Source organism: Oryctolagus cuniculus, chromosome 3 (genome assembly GCF_051225735.1).
Source record: "Oryctolagus cuniculus isolate XC-2025 breed Fujian yellow rabbit chromosome 3, ASM5122573v1, whole genome shotgun sequence".
Classification (NCBI taxonomy): domain Eukaryota; kingdom Metazoa; phylum Chordata; class Mammalia; order Lagomorpha; family Leporidae; genus Oryctolagus; species Oryctolagus cuniculus.
Window position 1 is genome coordinate 8,630,340 of NC_142869.1, and position 17,431 is coordinate 8,647,770.

Consider the following 17,431-nt stretch of genomic DNA (forward strand, 5'->3'; position numbering starts at 1 on the left):
CAGTGCGCATTTTGGAGTGAGTTCTTTCCTGCCATGTTTCTGTTTGTCCATGCCGTGGCCAAGACGGAGTCTGGATGGTTTCCCTGAGACTGGAAGCCACTCCGGCCACCCGAAGTCCTGGAGATGGAGGCGGGGGGAGTGAGAGAGAGAGAGAGGCAGTATCCTGCCCACAGCCTTAAAGAATTGGTTACATGATGGTATCTTGTGTTGCAACTTTACTTCCTTAAAAATTCTGTCTTCCTGGGACATCCCATATTAGAGCACTTGTTCAAGTCCCAGCTGCTCTACTTCTAATCCAGCTCCCTGCTAAATGTGCCTGGGAGGGCATCAGAGGAAGATCCAAGTGCTTGGGCCCCTACCACCCATGTGGGAGACCTGTTTGGAGTTCTTGGCTCCTGGCTTTGGCCTGGTCTTAGCCCCAGCTGTTGTGGCCATTTGGGGAGTAAACAAGCAGATGAAAGATCTGTCTGTCTGTCTCTCTCTGTCTCTCTCTTCTCTGTCTCTATCACTCTGCCTTTCAAATAGATAAATCTTTTTAATTCTCTTCCCTCTAGTGCATTTAAAAGTGAGGCTCACAAAATCTCTCTACCTTACAGGATTTGAGAGTGCACTTTATGTTAACACTTTTCTTAAAAGAGTAAACTAGGGGCTGGCGCTGTGGCACAGCAGGTAAAGCCGCTACCTGCAGTGCCAGAATCCCATATGGGTGCCAGTTCGAGTCCTGGCTTCTCTGTTTCTGATCCAGCTCTCTGCTGTGGCCTAAGAAAGCAGTAGAAGATGGCCCAAGTCCTTGGGTCCCTGCACCCACGTGGGAGACCCGGAAGAAGCTCCTGGCTTCGGATTGGCACAGCTTTGGCTTTTGCAGCCATTTGGGGAGTGAACCAGCAGATGGAAGACCTCTATCTCTCTCTCTCTCTCCCCCCACTCCATTCTCTGTGACTCTGCCTTTCAAATAAAAATAAATAAATCTTTAAAAAGAGTAAACTAGCTTCCTTGCAACTCAGAAACCACACACAGGTGGGTATTTTAACTCTCCGTTCACTTTTATCAACTTGAGTCATCATCCTTTGCTGCATTTTTGAAGGAGTCTTTGGAAGCCTGCAGGAATTTGGTCCCTGTGTCCAGAGTGGTGTACAATGTTCTCACCAGACTGGAGCAGACGTTCAGCCTGCAGCTGCTGGAGGCCTTGTTCAGCCAAATCAACCTGCGCGAATACCCCAGGCTGGCGGCCGTGCTCAGGAGCTTCAGAGGAGGTAATGTGGTTCCCTCATACTTCCCGCCTATGAGCAGCTGCCCTGCTGAGAGTTCGGGCGGCATCTGGGCTCCGGGAAGGGCGGGACCGTGCGTGCTCCCAGGCAGCCCTGGTCGGCTCTGCCTTTGACTCTGTGAGAGGGACTGTAGAGCACACGCACATTTCTGTCTTAGCTCGACTATGAATTGGGGGGAGGTCGTGCCATTCCGTGTGCTGGGCGGTCACTCAGGAATGCACACGGTGCCAGAAATGCAGCTACAGAGACCTGGTCTGGCGGGCGGACCGGGAGAGCCCCAGAGGAGAAGCAATGGACAGGAATAGATGAGAAGCGGTTTTCAATTTCTTACTAACAAAAGTGTCCATACTTAGGGGCCTCAGGGGGACATTTCAGTCCTGTAATACCCTGTGTGCTGATCAGTCAGGTCATCAGCAGTGCCTCTGTTTGTCCTTGTTGTATGGTTAGCACCTTGGAATTCTCTGCTCACACACCTGAATGCAATATCCTGCACACTTTATAGAATCATCCCACAATGTCTTTAAAACAAGTCAGCGTTATCTCCACTGCGCAGACAGGGAAGTTAGAGCTCAGAGGTCACTCTCTCCAAGTTACCTGTCTGTGACACAGGAATTGAACGCAGGTCCCTGGCCGGGGCTCAAGATCTTAACCATGATGCTAAACAGGGTCAGCTGGAAGACAGAGTGGAAAGCTGGAGGGGGGGACAGACGTGGAGAAAGAGGGGGCGAGAAAGAACAGACCACAGGGGAGAGAAGGAGCTGCATACTTGAAGGAGGAGGGAGAGAGGGGCGGTGACAGAGCTGGGGAGAAAGAAGCCAGGGTAGGAAGCAGGAGTAGAATCATCTTAGGTCGGATACAAACATTTTGACCAAAGCGAGTGGTTCGCTTATCAGAGAGCAGCAGGGGTGCACCAGCAGCTCACACTGGACTGAGCCACCACCGCTGTAGACAGCTCCCCTCCCGCTCTCTGACTCCGCACCACAGAGTGGCTCCTCCCCGGAGGGAGAAAGGATTCTTTGAGCTGCAGGGGCAGCAGGGAGAAAGGTGCACCTGCAGGTGGGCTCATTCTCTTGGCAACATCAAGGCCGTAGCAGGAGAAGCCCGGACAGAGAGGCTTTGCTTAGCAAGTCCCAGCCAGAGGCGCTGGTGTGCTGAGCACCCCTGCCCCAACCGGGCCCAACCTTGTTGTCTTCTGCTGGGTCCCGTTCCCAAATCCACCTTGATGCTCCTTTTCCTGTTCACTGCTTGAGACAATTCTACGTCTGGAATAAAAGATAGGGAAGAATCCTAAGAGAAAACCAGCACTAGCCATGGAGGGGAGCAGCAAGCAGGAAGCCAAAGTGCTGGGGCATTCGAGGTGGGAGAGAAAGATGAACGTACCCCAACCCGAGAGCGCAGTAGAAGGGAGGGAGCTGCACCTGCAGAGACGAGAATGTCCCCACAGAGGAATCTGTATTTCATTTTATTTGCTCAGGGAGGTGTGTCATCTGCGTTTGTTACAGCAGAGACTTCTATTAAAGTTACAGCATGTACATAATTGCCTTAAGTCTATGAAACGGAAATTAAAGAAAATTAACCTCTTCGGTACAAAGGCAAGTTCAACTCTGGTGTGTGAAACCGTGCTGAGATTAGATCAGGGGTTAGGCACGGTTAATGTAGCCCAGATCAAATGCAGCAGAAAAACACCACAGGTGGGCACAATGACCAGGAGTCGGTTCTCTGCTCCCCCCCCCCGGGGTAGGGGAGGGGTGCGGTGAGCAGCTCCGGGCCCCTGTCCCCTTAGAAGTCGTGCATTAAAGATCCCCTTCCCTTCGGAACCCACGTACTCCTGCATCCACCCCAGCCTGCGCTTCCCACGGAGAGTGGAGCAGACCCACGGTGGTCCTGCTGGAAGGCCCACCTGACCCAGCAGAAGGCAGTCGCCTACAGACCCTGCTGCCGCTGCCTGCACCCCCACTGCCCCCACCCAGCTGCCTGCCCACAGCGCACAGGGGCAGTGAGCCTGGAGGATCCTCAGCCAGCACTTCGGAGCCTCTGCCTGGACCCACCGTGGGAGGAAGGAGCACTCCGGGTGAGAAACAGACCCCGAGCAACCCCTGTGTGTGCCCAACCAGGGCCTCCTGGGCCATTTTGATTCATGTGGTCCTTGCCATGCCCCTGCTGTCTGCACACTGCCCTTTCCCAGGCGGATCCTGAGCACAGACCGGGCCGGGGGAGACCTGGAGCCCAGAACACCCACGTCCCACTGCTGGAACCTCCCAACCTCCTCTCTCGGGCGCCTGCGTTCTGACTGCCCACTCTCCTCGCTCGCACCCTGTCCCTGTAGCCTGTGAGGATCTTTCTTCTCCCCTTTAGTGACCAGTGACAGCTTGACATCCAGAATAGACGAGGAGGAAGACCCCCAAGAGCTGCCCAGCCCTCGCCCCGGCCCTGTGCAAGGTAATGTGGCTGGGGACTGGCCTAGCTTAGCTCCAGGTGTCTGCAGGATGGCATGCACCTGCCAACCAGAAGGCTGTGGCAGGAAGTCCGGGAACACCCGGGGGCAAGGTAGAGAAAAAGAAACAGAGGGTGCCGATTCGCCGGCTGCCACTGCAGAGCGGGTTGGCCTTCTACACACGGTCTGAAGTGGCAGGTGAGTTGTGCGGCACCTGAGCTGGTGAGCCTTACCCGATTCCTTGTCGCCATCTGATTATGGGGTTCTTTGAGTTTCGGTCTTGTTTATCTTAGGAGGGTTTAAATTGTAGGAGCAGCGTTAGCAAAATTACTAGAAAAGATTACCAAATGTTTAAAGATCGTCCAGACCTGATTGAACTTAAATTATGCCACTTGTCTTCCCCAAACTGTCACTATGGTAGCATTTGATTACAGTAACGGCAGCAGTAGTACATGGTTGGGTGTTGGTCCCAAATGGTATTGTGGATTTAAAATATATATATATTTATTTGAAAGGCAAAGTTACACAGAGAGAGGGAGGCACAGAGAGACAGAAATATCATCCTTCTGCTGGTTTACTCTCCAAATGCCTGCAACAGCCAGGGCTGGGCCAGGTGAAGCAGAGCCTGGAGCTCCATTCAAGTCTCCCGCATGGGGTAGGTGGCAAGGGTCCAAGCACCTGTGCCATCGTCCACTGCTTTCCCAGGTGCATTAGCAAGGAGTTGGTTTGGAAATGGAACAGCCAGGCCTTGAACCAGTGTTCATACGGGATGCCGGCATCACAGGCGGTGATTTAACCCACTGCACCACAATGCCAAGCCCTGTGTGGTGGATTCTGAGCGCTCCAGTCCTGTTTGATTCCATGTTTGCTCCACTTTTCCATCCAAACAGACTCACATCATCAAGAAGCTAACAAGAGTCCATCTTCTAAATGGTGAGACAACGAGTTCCATTATTAAACTAGAGCCTAATTGAGAGCAAATGCCTGTTCCCTTCCCATCCCACCCCGTGTTGGACAAGGCCTTGGTGGGTGGTCACCCCATCATTTGTACCAGTTGCAATCAGTTGTTCCCTCTCCTCCTCACCCTGGTCCCTGCTTGCTGTCCTGGGATCTGCAATTCTTTCTGAATTCTAACCTCCGAGTTTTGGCCTGGTCTATCCGTGGCTGTTAGAAGCATTTGGAGAGTGAATCAGGAGATGGACTTGCTCTCACTCTCTCTGCCTTTCAAATAAAAAGAAAAGAATTTTCTATTATAAATAAATAAATAAATAAATGAAAATTTAAAAGCCAAGCAAGCAAACACTGTGTGGTCCAGACAGCAGCGAGCCTCCCTTGCCCCGCCCTGACCATGGGAACTTTAACTTTTAACCTCAGTCGCTTCTGGATCATATGGGTTTTTTAAAAAGTGGATATTATTCAAGTGCTTTGGAAAGTCATGAATCATTGTAGGTGTCTAATGACCACTTGTCACCTGCCTCGGTCACCTGCTCTGAGACAGGCCAGAATTTAGGACAGTTCTCCTGGCATTGGGAAACAAGAAGGTGCAGCCTTAAGTGAGATGAGCCTTTATTTGTCATAGTTTTGTGTCTTTCCGTCTTTTTGCAACCAAAACTAGCAGAACCTTGTATTCGAGTATATTTGCTGTTGGCGGGTGCTGGCCAGTCCAGGCGCCTGCTGTTTCCGACTGTCCTGTGCCTAACTAGATAGGGAACGCATCCCCTCCCCTGCTTCTCAAGGTGACTCATCACAGCCAAGGCGATCAAAGAGGATCCACACGCAGCAATGCGCATTTCCCTCTGTGTGGCCGTCTGAATTTCCCACTGCTCTTAGCTGTGTTCCCTGAGCAGGGCCCCCGAGAGCCCTCCTACTTCTCTCCCATCCACTAAGGGAATCTCCCAGAATGGATCAGCCTGAGACTTCACTATGGCACAGTGGTCCCCTGGGTCACTGGGTCAGCCGCCCAGCTAACAGTAACCACGAGTTGGTTAGATCAAGGCAGAGCCGGGCACCCTTGGGGCCAGCACGTTCCCAGGCCTGTGCCGCATACTTTCTGTATCTTCTCCTGGCTGCCCTGGCCCGTCCTGAGCCTGAAGCACGTTTCTTTTGTCAGTCGTAAGAGATGACTCTCCAGAGCCGAGTGACCCAGAGGAGCCTGGGGAGGCACTGAGCCCAGCTCCAAACAAGAAACGTAAGTGTTGCCTTTCTGTCTCTGCAGGTGTCAGGGGTGTGGACTCCCAGCAGGCAGGCTGTGGCTAGCATCCGGATGCCCACCACAGTTTGTTTCTCTGGATCCCACTCACGGCACCTTCGGCAAAGCCCTTTATAATGACAGGGAAACCCCAAGGTGTTCAGAGACACTGAACTACCCCTGGAACTGCCTCTTCTGAAACCCCTGGTCTGCTCCGTCCCCAGCTTCTGGCTGGTCAGCTGCAGCACCCTCTGTCACCGAGATGACCCTGCCTCCTCTTAAGACCTGGCCTTCTCAGCCAGCGCTCACACTTCATGGTGGGAGGAGTTTGGAGGCCACCCATGGCTGCCCACTGCCTCATCCACTCCCTCGCCCCGTCTCCCTTCCTTGGAGGCTTTGCCATTCAATTAAAACAGCCCCTCCTCTTCATCACCACCATCTGCGGCTTCCCCACCACGCCCTGCAAGACCTTCAAGGCTGTGTTTCCCCCAGCTTGGGTCCTGCCGTCATGCCGGTGCCTTCGCGGTACCCAGAGGTAACAAACAGCCCAGCCAACACCATGGCCTCGCAGCTCCTTCCTCTGCTCGTCCCTGGTGACTTTCTGCCACAAATTCTGGTCACTCCCAAAGGCAACCCAGAGGCTCTGTCGTTGAAACCCATTCGATTCCCCAATGCTTGGTTTAAGAATTCCCTTTTTAGACCCGTTTCTTTGAAGTTCATTCCTTCTGGAAGATGAACATCATCGCTGAGTCTGTGTCTGTGATTGGAAAAGATTTTCTTTATCCCTTCTTTTTAGGAAGCAAAAGGAAAAGGAGTATCTGGTCAACCCCAAAGAAGAGACACCGGAAAACAAGCCTCCCAAGAGGTAAGATGGGGGAAGAAGAGGAGGCAGAGGGCCAGAGACAGCTCGCGCAGGGCTTGTCGGTCAAGGTGTGGGTGCTGGATTTTATCTCAAGTGCAATGAGAGGCCACTGAGCAGATTTAATCCATGCAGTGACGTGGTCTGATTTTAAGCTGGGCGAGATCAGCTTTGCTGCTGGGTAGGGACAGAACTGGAGATGGGCAGCAGTGGAGTCAGGGCAGCCTTTGAGGACAGAGGCTTGTGCAGGGTGTAGGCAGCCTGGATTCTGAACCGGCGGTGGCGAACCCGAGAAGAGAGAGGGCTGAGGGACTATCTGTCGGTCCTGATTGATGGGACTTGATACACTGCACATTAGAATAAGAGAGGGAGAGGGAGAGGGAGAGAAGAGAGAGAGAGAGAGAGAGAGAGAGAGAGAGAGAGAGAGAACAGTCATAATTTTCCCTCCCATTCTGGCTTGAAATGTTGAGTGAGTGGTCATGCCCATTGATGGAGGACACAGGTGTATACGGGGGAGGTTAGAGTTCACGTTTTGACCTGTGCGTTCAGAGGTGACTGCCAGCTCTCCGTGCAGCCGGGCCAGCTGTGTGTTTTGTCGGGATCTGTGAGGGGTCTGAGGTGTTGCCCTGTGTGCGTAGGTGTATTCTTCACACACAGTAACTGGCTCAGGAGAGCGGTCTCTGTGAATACCGACAACCCACTCAACAGCCAGAGGAACCCTGCAGCCCTGTCCCCACACACAGGCCCCAGAGCAGTGCAGAGCTGCTGGAATCTTCGTGTTTGAATGGCAGGTTACAGCCCACAGGCAACAAATGGAGAAGGGTGGATTTTCCATTTCCATAGATGAGAGACAACCCCCACTCCCTCCCCTCCTGAAAGGAGGGAAGAAACAAACTTTGCTGCTTGGACCTAAGATGGAAAAACCCAGAGCCCTTGCTCTACTGTTTCAAGTTCAAATGCATCTTTCCAAGGCCCAGAGATGTGTCAGGTTTGACAACCTGTGTCTCCTTTTTGACACTAAATACCTAGAGAGAAACCCTCTAGTCTTCCTGATACGTTGGGACTTCCCCTTGGGTGCTGGTCTGGCTGGAACCATTTGGCCATCTCTGGAGTGAAGAGAAGTTTATTGTTCTTTTGGATCAGAGCAATTAGCTAGATAAAAAGCCCCAGAGCTAATTCTCTCCTGTGTGAAGTGTAAACAGTTAAAGTGCACATTCCCTGTCTTTACCACATAGCTCTCTGTCTCTGCAGAAGCTAAGAATTTTACCCAAGCAAGGAGAAATCGGGGTGGGGTGGCTTCCCCATAGTCAGCCAGCCGGGCACTCAGTGAGAAACCTGGGCAGAGATATATATGTGGGAGTCCAGATCCATGGGAGGAGGCACAAGAACCCAGGAAGAAGAAATTCGCAAGGCAGATGGGGGGAGTGGGGAGGGAGGGGGGAGTACTGAGGGGGATGTGAGCGAGCCCCAGGAAGCGGGGTCCTGGGATTGACATAAATTCAGAGACGAGGGTGTGCCCCCAGAGCACTTTGGTGGTGATGGAGACAGTGGGAGGTGACAGTGGGTTGAACAATGAGTGGGAGGTGACAGCACGTGTGGGGAACACAGCAGAATGAGGCCGCCTGAACCAGTGGCTTAAAGCCCCTTTATCCTGACTCAGTTTACCCTTCGCTTGAGTCCAGTGTCCAGAGTCACAAGGAGAGGTGCCCTTTAGAGGTCCTTCGTGGGAACAGTCTCATTCTGTGCCTTTCCCCCGAGGAGAGCAGCCTTCCTGGCCGGGAGGGGAGGCGAGCTGCTGTCTCTCCCACTCTGCTTTGTAGTCAGTGCCCCTCGCCTGTTGTGTGTGTTCTCTGTGGGCCTCCTTGGCTGAGCGGCCGTGACGTAGGTTGAAACTCACACTCCCTGAGCTGATCCAAAGCCAGGAGCTTGGGTCCCTGCACCCACATGGGAGACCTGGAAGAGGCTCCTAGCTCCTGGCTTCGGATCAGCTCAGCTCCGGCCATTGCGGCCATTTGGGGAGTGAACCAGCAGTGATGGAAGACCTCTGTCTCTCTCTCTCCCTCTCTCTGTCTGCCTCTCAAGCAAATAATTCAATCTATTAAAAAAAAAAAAAAAAGAGTGCCAAAGACCTGGGGCTGACCTGGAAGGCCAATGTTGCTGGCGATGATACAATGTTGCTGGCGATGATAAAGGAAGGAGAAAGTGGCACAAAGTGAGAAGGTGGACAAGGCCAGGTGATGCAGGGCCTTGAGATTGGGAGGACTTGGGCATTTGTTTAACCTAAGATGAGCAGAGCATCCACCTAGATGCCAAGCAAAAAATGAGTAAAACTAAGCCATCTTTGCCTAGCTGAGCTCTGTTAGTATGTAGACCCTGGTATCGATTCTAGGCCTTCTTTTATACACTAGAGCATGATTATTTCATTTCCATAATCTAAGCCTGTGCATGTCCTTTTGTTGTTCTTAGGGTGATGTTCTTGGTCCTTAATGTGGTGGTCAAAGCTCTCTCCAGTTCAGCCGTCACCTTCTCTTCCCACTCAAAGCTGCAGTCAACCACCCTGAACTTTCACTTCCTCCCATTTTACTCCACTGTGATCCCTGGTGTGTGCTGTTTGTTCTCTCTCCATGCTACAAGTCTATCCCACACTATTCCCCATAGATGTCTGCCTCAAGAAGGAGTGCACCAATGCCTGAATTGGTTAAGGTGGTCCCACTGCGTGTTTCTGCAGCACCTTGCACAACTCTCTGGGAAGATCCCACCCAGTCTACTGTACTTACATCCTGTGTCTCTTCTAGGCTAGATGGTACTGTCCAAGCACAGACGAGGCATTGCTTACTTCTTGCATGAAAACAAAAAAGAAAGAAACCGTATTTCCTGTGTTCCAGATTTTGAGCAATGAGCCAACAAAGGAAGTTCATGAATTTCCATTGTGTTGTGCAGAGGGGTCACAGACACCCCTAGCACCACATGGTGCAGGGAAAGATTATTGGAAAGAAATTTCACAGTCGAGAAGTGGGGCCCATCCAGTCCTCCAAATTCTCAATGCCAAGGTTGGGGCATAGATAGATGGTCTACTTAGCCCACCAGCATCCCAGCACCAAAACCAGACTCCCCTAATTGCCCACCCACCCTAGGGCTGCGGTTGGGGAATGTCTATGTGGCTTTGCCGCGATGGACGCTCTCTGGTCTGAAAAGTGGCCTCATTGGAAATGGAGCCTGTCGGTTTGATTGCAATAACTGACCTTCTGAGACTTCTCAAGCTACTGAGCTGAGTAGGAGTTCCCAGGACTGCCAGGTGTATCTGTCTTAACATTGTATTTAAATGAAAAACTGCACAGAATCTTTTATTTATTTAAAGATTAATTTATTTACTTGAAAGGCACAGTTACAGAGAGGCAGAGGCAGAAGCAGAGAGAGAATGATCTTCCATTTGCTGGTTCACTCCCCAACTGGCCACAATGGCTGGAGCTGGGCTGATCTGAAACCAGGAGCCAGGAGCTTCTACAGGGTCCCCCATGCCGGGGAAGGGCCCAAGGAGTTGGGCCATCTTCGACTGCTTTCCCAGGCCATAGCAGAGAGCTGGATCGGAAGTGGAGCAGCTGGGACTCGAACCAGCGCCCATATGGGATCCTGGCACTGCAGGTGGCAGCTTTACCCACTATGCTATAGCTCCAGCCCCTATACAGGATCTTTTAGAGTGCTACTTTAACTATTGACAGATCATGTACTTTTCAAAGAATTTTTCCAATTATTTTTATTGTGGTAAGCTACATATAACTTAAAATTTACCATGTCAGTCATTTTTAAGTGTATAGTACAACAGTATTTAACATATCTATAATGTGCAGTCATCAAGACCAGCCATCTCCATAACTCTTTTTCATTGTATAAACCTGAAATTCTAGACCCATTAAACAATACCTTCCCTTTCTCCCCAACAGGGATATTTTTAAGAGTCACATTATTTTACATTTAATCATCTTTATTAAAAATACTAAAACACCCCCAAAAAGTTTCAAAATTTAGTGACAAAAAACCCACCTCCATATAGGAAGGCTGAAAATATAGACTGTCCTGCTCACCCACAAAAGCTGTGTATGTTTTCTGTAAGACTTCTCAGTTCTCGGAACCCTCATTGCATTATGGAGAAAAAATTAATGTTGCCACTTAAAGCAAGTCTCGGGCTCGTTCAGGTTGTCCCAGTCCTTTGGGGAAATACTCAGTGGCTTCCCTCTCTCCTGGGTCCCGCCCCTTCGACACTTAGCCCCACCCACTTCCTCCAGAAATGGTGCCTGGCTATCCTGGAGAACTCTGGGCTCGGATCCACCTTCCTAGAGGAGGCAGGCCCTGCAGTGTGTGTGTCCTTGCTGACCTCAGCAGAGCACCCTGGTTCCCCTAGACGGGCCATCCCGTGGAGGTGAACTTCGAAAGCCCACGGCCGATGGAAATTGTGCTCCTCTCTGGCGTGGCAAACCCTCTTGGTCGGAGCCTCACCTTCCATTCCAGCCTCCAAGTGGCTGCTCTCCTGGTGGGGTCCTTGCCTCTCAAGTCTTTGACCTTGGCACTTTCCTCACTAGAGGCACTCGGGATACCACACAGACTTTGGATACCAACCGTGCCACGCACGCGCCCTGGGGGAGCCTGGTGAGATGCTGTAGAAGCCCCCTCCTCTCTGCTCCAGACCAGTGGCCACAGCCACTTCTGCTCAGATGTGGCCACCTCATAGTGCAGGGAGCACACTCAGGGAAATAAGCCCCACTGCTCTGAGAGTTTCCTAAATTTATGTGGGTGACGTCAACTCACGGCACCTGGAGACACAGCAGATGACGATCTGGGGGGGTGGGAGAAAGTTACATTCAACAAAAAAGAGAAATAGTGTGAGAAAAGCAAGGTAGAGGGGAATAGAGGGCCCCTGAAAGGGAGGAGGCTGGGTGTGGGAAGAGGGGTCCTAGGGAGGGGAGGGGGCATTTCCTGGGGACCCCAATTAAAGCTACTCACAGATCACCAGCTGCTTCAGGGGCAGCCCCGCCTGGCCATGGAAGCCAAGAGAAGCTCCGAGTGGTAGATCACATGACTCCACGGAGCGGTGGCTCAACCTGGAACTCCAAGGTGCTGACAAGGGCCCCAGAGAGGAAGACGGACTGTGCCCCGGGGTCCAGAGCAGAGGGTGAGGCTGGGGATGGAGTCTGCCGTTTGAATGGCGCAGTGTGGAGGGGCTCTCCTGAGCAGGCACCCCCAGGGTGGGGAGATCTGTAGTCAGCGTAGGGAAGAAGTACAGAGAATGAGGATGACGGGAGGGGGATGCAGAGCACAAGGCTCTGTTGTGCCCAAGGGTTTCTGCGGCAAGAGATGTGCGCCCGGGGGGCAGCGGGTCTCAGAGCCCCTTAGCACTCTCAGGCATCATTGAGGACCACCCAAAAAGCCACCGTGTATGCTCTTTATGTCTATCCCTAGATACTTTGTTAGAAACTAAACTATGACTTTTAAGTATTTATGAATTTAAAATAACAATCAATTTCCTGTTAACATAAATAACAGATATTTATAAAAAGAAAACACATGTCCCAAAACAAAAGTTAATGAGACAAGTGACATCTTTTTTCAATTTTGCAAATCTCTCTTAATATCTAACTTCATAAAAGACAGCTGAAATTTTTTGAGAGACAGAGGTGATAGAAAATTCTCCCATCCACTGACTCACTCCTTAAATGTTTACAATGGCCAAGGCTGGGCTAGCTGAACCCAAGGGCCCAGAACTCCATCCCACAGGAGAGGCAGGGGCCCAACCACTTAATCTGTCACCTGCTGCCTCCCAGGGTGTGCATTAGCAGGAAGCTGGGGTCAGGAGCCGAGGTGGCCCTCGAACCCAGACACTCTGATATTGAATGCAGGCCTCCCAAGCCCCATCTTAACTGCTGCACCCCTCCTTGGATTCTTCTGTCTGCTTCTGCCTTCAATCAGTGTGATATGTTGCCTTGGTTGAATTAAGAAAATCTAGCTTCACACAGATATGTAGTTGAAAATGACAGACTATGGTATGGTGGCTTAAACCACCATTTGCAATGCCAGTATCCCGTGTGGGTGCCAGTTGGAGTCCCGGCTACTTCACTTCCGATCCAGCTCCCTACTAATGCGCCTAGAAAAGCAGCAGAGAGCAGCCCAAGTGCTTGTACTCCTGCCACCCACTTGGGAGGCCCAGATGGAGCTCCTGGCTCCTGGCTTTGGTCTGACTCAGCTGCTGCAGCCATTTGAAGGATGAACCAGCAGATAGAAGACCTATCCCTCTCTCTGTGTTGCTCCCTTTCTCTGGAACTCTGCGTCTCAAATAAAAATAAATTAAAAAAAAAGATTTTTATTTGTTTATTTGAGAGGCAGAGTTATAGACAGAGAGAGAGACAGAAAGAAAGGTCTTCCATCTACTGGTTCACTCCCCAGATGGCTGCCACGGCCAGAGCTGTGCTGATCCAGAGCCAGGAGCTTCTTCTGAGCCTCCCACGTTGGTACAGGGGCCCAAGCACTTGGGCCATCTTCCACCGCTTTCCCAGGCCATAGCAGAGAGCTGGATCAGAAGTGGAGCAGCTGGACATAAATCAGAGCCCATATGGGATGCTGCTGCCCCAGGCAGAGGCTTAGTGCACTATGCCGTGACACCAGCCCTAAATAAATAAATCTTAAAAAAAAAAAACAACAAAAAAAGCCCAATGCAGGTGCATGTGCAGTAGCTGCCGCTGAAGAAAGATGGCGGAAGAAGAGCAAAGAAAAAGGATTCCACTGGTTCCAGAAAATCTCCTGAAAAAGAGGAAGGCTTATCAAGCCCTCAAAGCCACACAGGCAAAGCAGGAGCTTTTGGCCAAGAGGGAGAGGAAAAGAAAATAATTCAGGTTTAAGCAACTGGAGTCCTTCGTGCACGATTCCTGGCGGCAGCGACGGGACGCAGTCCGGCTCCGACGACTGAAAGTGAAACCTCGTGCCTTGGAAATGTCAGACAAGCATTCCTTGGCCTTTGTCGTACAGCTCCAGAGGATTAACGGGGTGAGTTCACTGGTGGAGAGGACCATTGCAAGACTTCGCCTGAAGAAGCTGTTCAGTGGCGTCTTTGTCCAGGTCACCCCCCAAAACCTAAAACTGCTGCGTGACCTGGGGATTTCCAAATCTGAAGTCTGTCCGGGAACTCATCCTGAAACGTGGACAAGCAAGGGTCAACGACAAGAGCACCCCTCTGACAGACAGCACCGTGACTGAGGAGCACCTGGGGAGATTTGGTGTCATCTGCTTGGAAGACCTCATTCATGACATTGCCTTCCCGGGGAAGTAGTTCCAGAATATTGTGAGGTTCCTGCGCCCTTTCCAGCTGTCAGTGGCCCGTCATGCTAGCAAGAACAGAGTGGGCTTCCTCAAGGAGATGGGCTCACCTGGCTATCGGGGTGAACGCATCAATCAGCTCATCCGCCAGCTGAACTAGACCCAGGATATCTGGAAAGATGTTTTTTTGGAATTATTAGCAAGTATCTTCAGAGAAGATTTTCTTCCTTATCCCCGGAAATTGGAAAGGGCAGATCAAGGGAAAGATAGTTGTGATCCTGGCAGGCACCTCATCCCTACCCCGTTCCAAGGAGAGGTTCCACTGTCTTCCATCTTGGGTGCTGCCTCCTCTGGACTCAGCACCGACCATTGAGGAAGGAGTCTTCCTTTGTCACAGCTTCTGTCCTGGCATTTGATTTTGATGAATGACTGGCCGGAGCATCTGTCAAGATTTCCCAGGACTTGGGGGCTACCAGGGCCTTGTTTTGAAGAGACTTGAAATACAATTAGGAAGCGGAGCACCAAAACAGTGCTCAGCTGTGTCTGCTGTGGATCCACGTTCCAGCTGCTCAGTGACGACTGCAGGCACTCTCACTTGGCTGGCTCTCAATGTGTCTGATGGCTTTTCTGTTCTAGCTTGGAGCTGGCGTACTCCTTTTCTTAGCTCAGAATTTTTCAAAGGAAGGATCCCTTCACCGGGCAAACACATACCCAAAATTTTACTTGGAATTTCAGGGAGCTCATAGAACCCCTCTCAGGCAGCTGAGCCCCCGGGGCGAGGAAATCCGGCTCTTAAGGAGGGTTGGTCTCCCAGGCCTTCATCTTGCTAATCTCTGGTTCTGTATCCTGCAGAATACTGGAGTTGACCAAGGTGGCTTTTTCCCATCAAGCCAGTTGGGTGTTTTCCGCTAGCACACTGGCAGCTCTTGTGGCTTCTTGTGCCATCTGTAAGTCTGGAAATGCCCACCCTTTCCCCCTCTGGCTTGGGGGTTGAATTTCCTGGTTTCCCTGATGATTAAGCATCAGATCAGGAAGTGGTGAACCATTTTCTCAGTTTGGTTTGAGTGAAATTAGCACTGTGGCTTTTTAAGGCCCCAAATAAACAGCTTAGTTGGACCTTTTCCTTTCACATTCTAGACCCCAGAAGTCTTGCTGTTTATCCTGTTGATGACATAATAGGCCAGCAACAAGAGTTATGGGGAAATTAATCCTGGGGAGGGAGGAGTTAGTCAGTCAGTACATCTTTGTCTTTCATCAGCGGTCCAGCCCTAAATTGCCTCAGCTTGTGATCTAAGCAGTTGGTGAGGATGTGCCAGGCCTAAGTTAAACAGGAAAACCTGCTTTAGGGCTGTGTTCCTGGGTCCCTTCACATCAACTTTGCTTTAATTTTGGCTCATGGAGCCCTTAAACATAGCTGTGAAATGAGTTAGCAGTAAAACAATGCATTAAAACAAAACAAAAAAAAAAGCCCAATGCAAAATGATGTGCAGGCACTTGTCCTGGCCATTACAGAAAGAGAAAGGGAGAAAGTGCTTTACCCGTCTTTTGAGGTGTCCGTGGTTTTTCATCTTTAATACTACACTAAAACTTGACAAGTGATAGCTTCTGAAACCATGTCCAGGAGCTTTTCATGCCCTGTTAGCATAAAACTCATTCTGCCAACTTCCATTCCGAGTGCACACTCTACCCCGCGAAGTTTCGTAGTATCGCAGACGCCTGGGGAAGCGCTGGTTCACGGCCTCCTGCCACGGGGCTGCGGCTCAGTCCCACGCGCGATTTCCTGAGACGACCGTGTGTTTCAGGGGGCGGCAGCAATGCTTTCCACGTGTCCCCGCCTTTCCATGCAGAACATGACAAAGCTGTGCACTCAGGGGTAAGACAGTTAATGAAATGGATCACTTATTTCTTCATAAAGAACATTCTTAAGTCAGTCTGGTTTTCTACGGTAAATAGGCAGCAGTAAGTAATGCTAAGCTTTGAGGACACTGGTCTGCTGTGTACTTGGGCCCCAGCCACTGGTCTTAGTCCGTGCAAAGGCCAACATAGTGAGAAAGGCAAACAACGTGTTACTAGGAGAACACTTTGGACCCTCCTGAGAATTCCAGGCCCTAGAGGTTTGTAGAACTCACGTGAGAGGCTCTGGCCAGGGGGGTTAGTGACTGCATCCCCCTGGCCACTGTGGACAGCTCTGTTCATGGTCTAGCCTCGCTCTGCTCCTCCGCCGGGGGCAGACAGGCACAGCAGCACCAAGCTTCAGGGCGAATGTGTACTTCAGAGCCGGCAGCCCCAGGGCAGGCAGTCCTCCCTGGGTCACTGGGGGAGTTCCTGGTGGAGCTGTCCAGCTGAACAGCATTGTTTCTGGATTCAGATGTCAGTGACAGCATTTCAGAAGTGGGTGAAGACGAGCGGCCCCGGATACACCTGCCCCAAAAATCACACACGGCAGAGTGGGGCGTGCGGGTGTGGGCTTCGATCCGAGTTTCCCTCTCAGTGTTCCAGCCTTTGTTGTTTCCGTCATCACTCCCTACCCCACCCCCAGGGCCCTTTTAGATGTTCTTTTTCCTCCTCCATGATTTTTTTCTTTAAAGGAAAGTAATCTCCAATCATTAACCCTTGGGCTGCGTTCATGTAGTCTGTAGTGGAGCAAGGGGCAAGTTTCTGATGTTCTTTCTTTCTGTCTTTATTTTTTAAATTCATTTTGAGAAGGAGAGAGAGAAGAGAGGGGGAGGAAGGGAGAAAGAGAGAGAGAGAGTGAGTGAGAGAGCACTCCCGCCCACTGGTTCACTCCCAGATGCCTGAGCCGAGAACTGGACGCAGATCTCCTGAGTAGGTGGCAGGAGCTCAGTTTGAGCCATCCCTGCTGCCGGGGTCTACATGAGCAGGAAGCTGCAGTCAGGAACCAGAGCCTGAAGTCAAACCCAGGCACTCTGATGTGGGAGTATCTTAACCACTAATCCAACTCCCCTTGAGATTTTAATGTCATGAATACATACATATCCATATATGTAATCTGTATCTGCATATACGTACATGCATGTGTGTGCATGCATGGTTTTCTAAAGATTCTTCCGACATTTTCACCCCAAAGAACCAACGTTACCACCACTCAGAACCCATGCTCTGAGTATGAGAGGTTTTAGAAACGTTCACAGAAAATATATGGGCAGGTGTTGTAGCACAATGGGTTAATTTGCCTCTTTAGACACCTGCACCCCATATCAGAGTGATTGGGATCAAGTCCCACCTCCATTCCTTTTTTTTTTTTTTTAAGATTTATTTATTTGAAAGAGCTACAGAGAGAGAGGGAGAGAGAGATCTTCCATCCACTGATTTATTCCCCAAATGGCTGCAACAGCCAGAGCTGGCCCAGGCCGAAGCCA

The 17,431-nt window shown here is 51.0% G+C and overlaps 1 protein-coding gene and 1 pseudogene across 8 annotated transcripts in view; both read left to right on the forward strand.

Moving 5' to 3' along the window:
- SP110 (SP110 nuclear body protein) overlaps nucleotides 1-17,431 on the forward strand; it is a 47,866-nt gene that overhangs the window by 3,239 nt on the left and 27,196 nt on the right. For 6 of the 8 annotated variants that reach the window (XM_089329768.1, XM_051849077.3, XM_070070084.2 and 3 more), the window contains exons 3-7: nucleotides 1,085-1,253; nucleotides 3,112-3,339; nucleotides 3,624-3,707; nucleotides 5,813-5,890; nucleotides 6,687-6,755. In XM_089329768.1, coding sequence (XP_089185894.1) covers nucleotides 1,085-1,253; nucleotides 3,112-3,339; nucleotides 3,624-3,707; nucleotides 5,813-5,890; nucleotides 6,687-6,755 — 628 coding nt within the window. Of the gene's footprint in view, nucleotides 1-1,084; nucleotides 1,254-3,111; nucleotides 3,340-3,623; nucleotides 3,708-4,592; nucleotides 4,636-5,812; nucleotides 5,891-6,686; nucleotides 6,756-17,431 lie in introns of those variants that run through there. The other 2 variants (XM_089329769.1, XM_089329766.1) reach the window with 2 other exon arrangements.
- On the forward strand, nucleotides 13,216-16,661 carry LOC138848917 (large ribosomal subunit protein uL30-like 1 pseudogene; annotated as a pseudogene).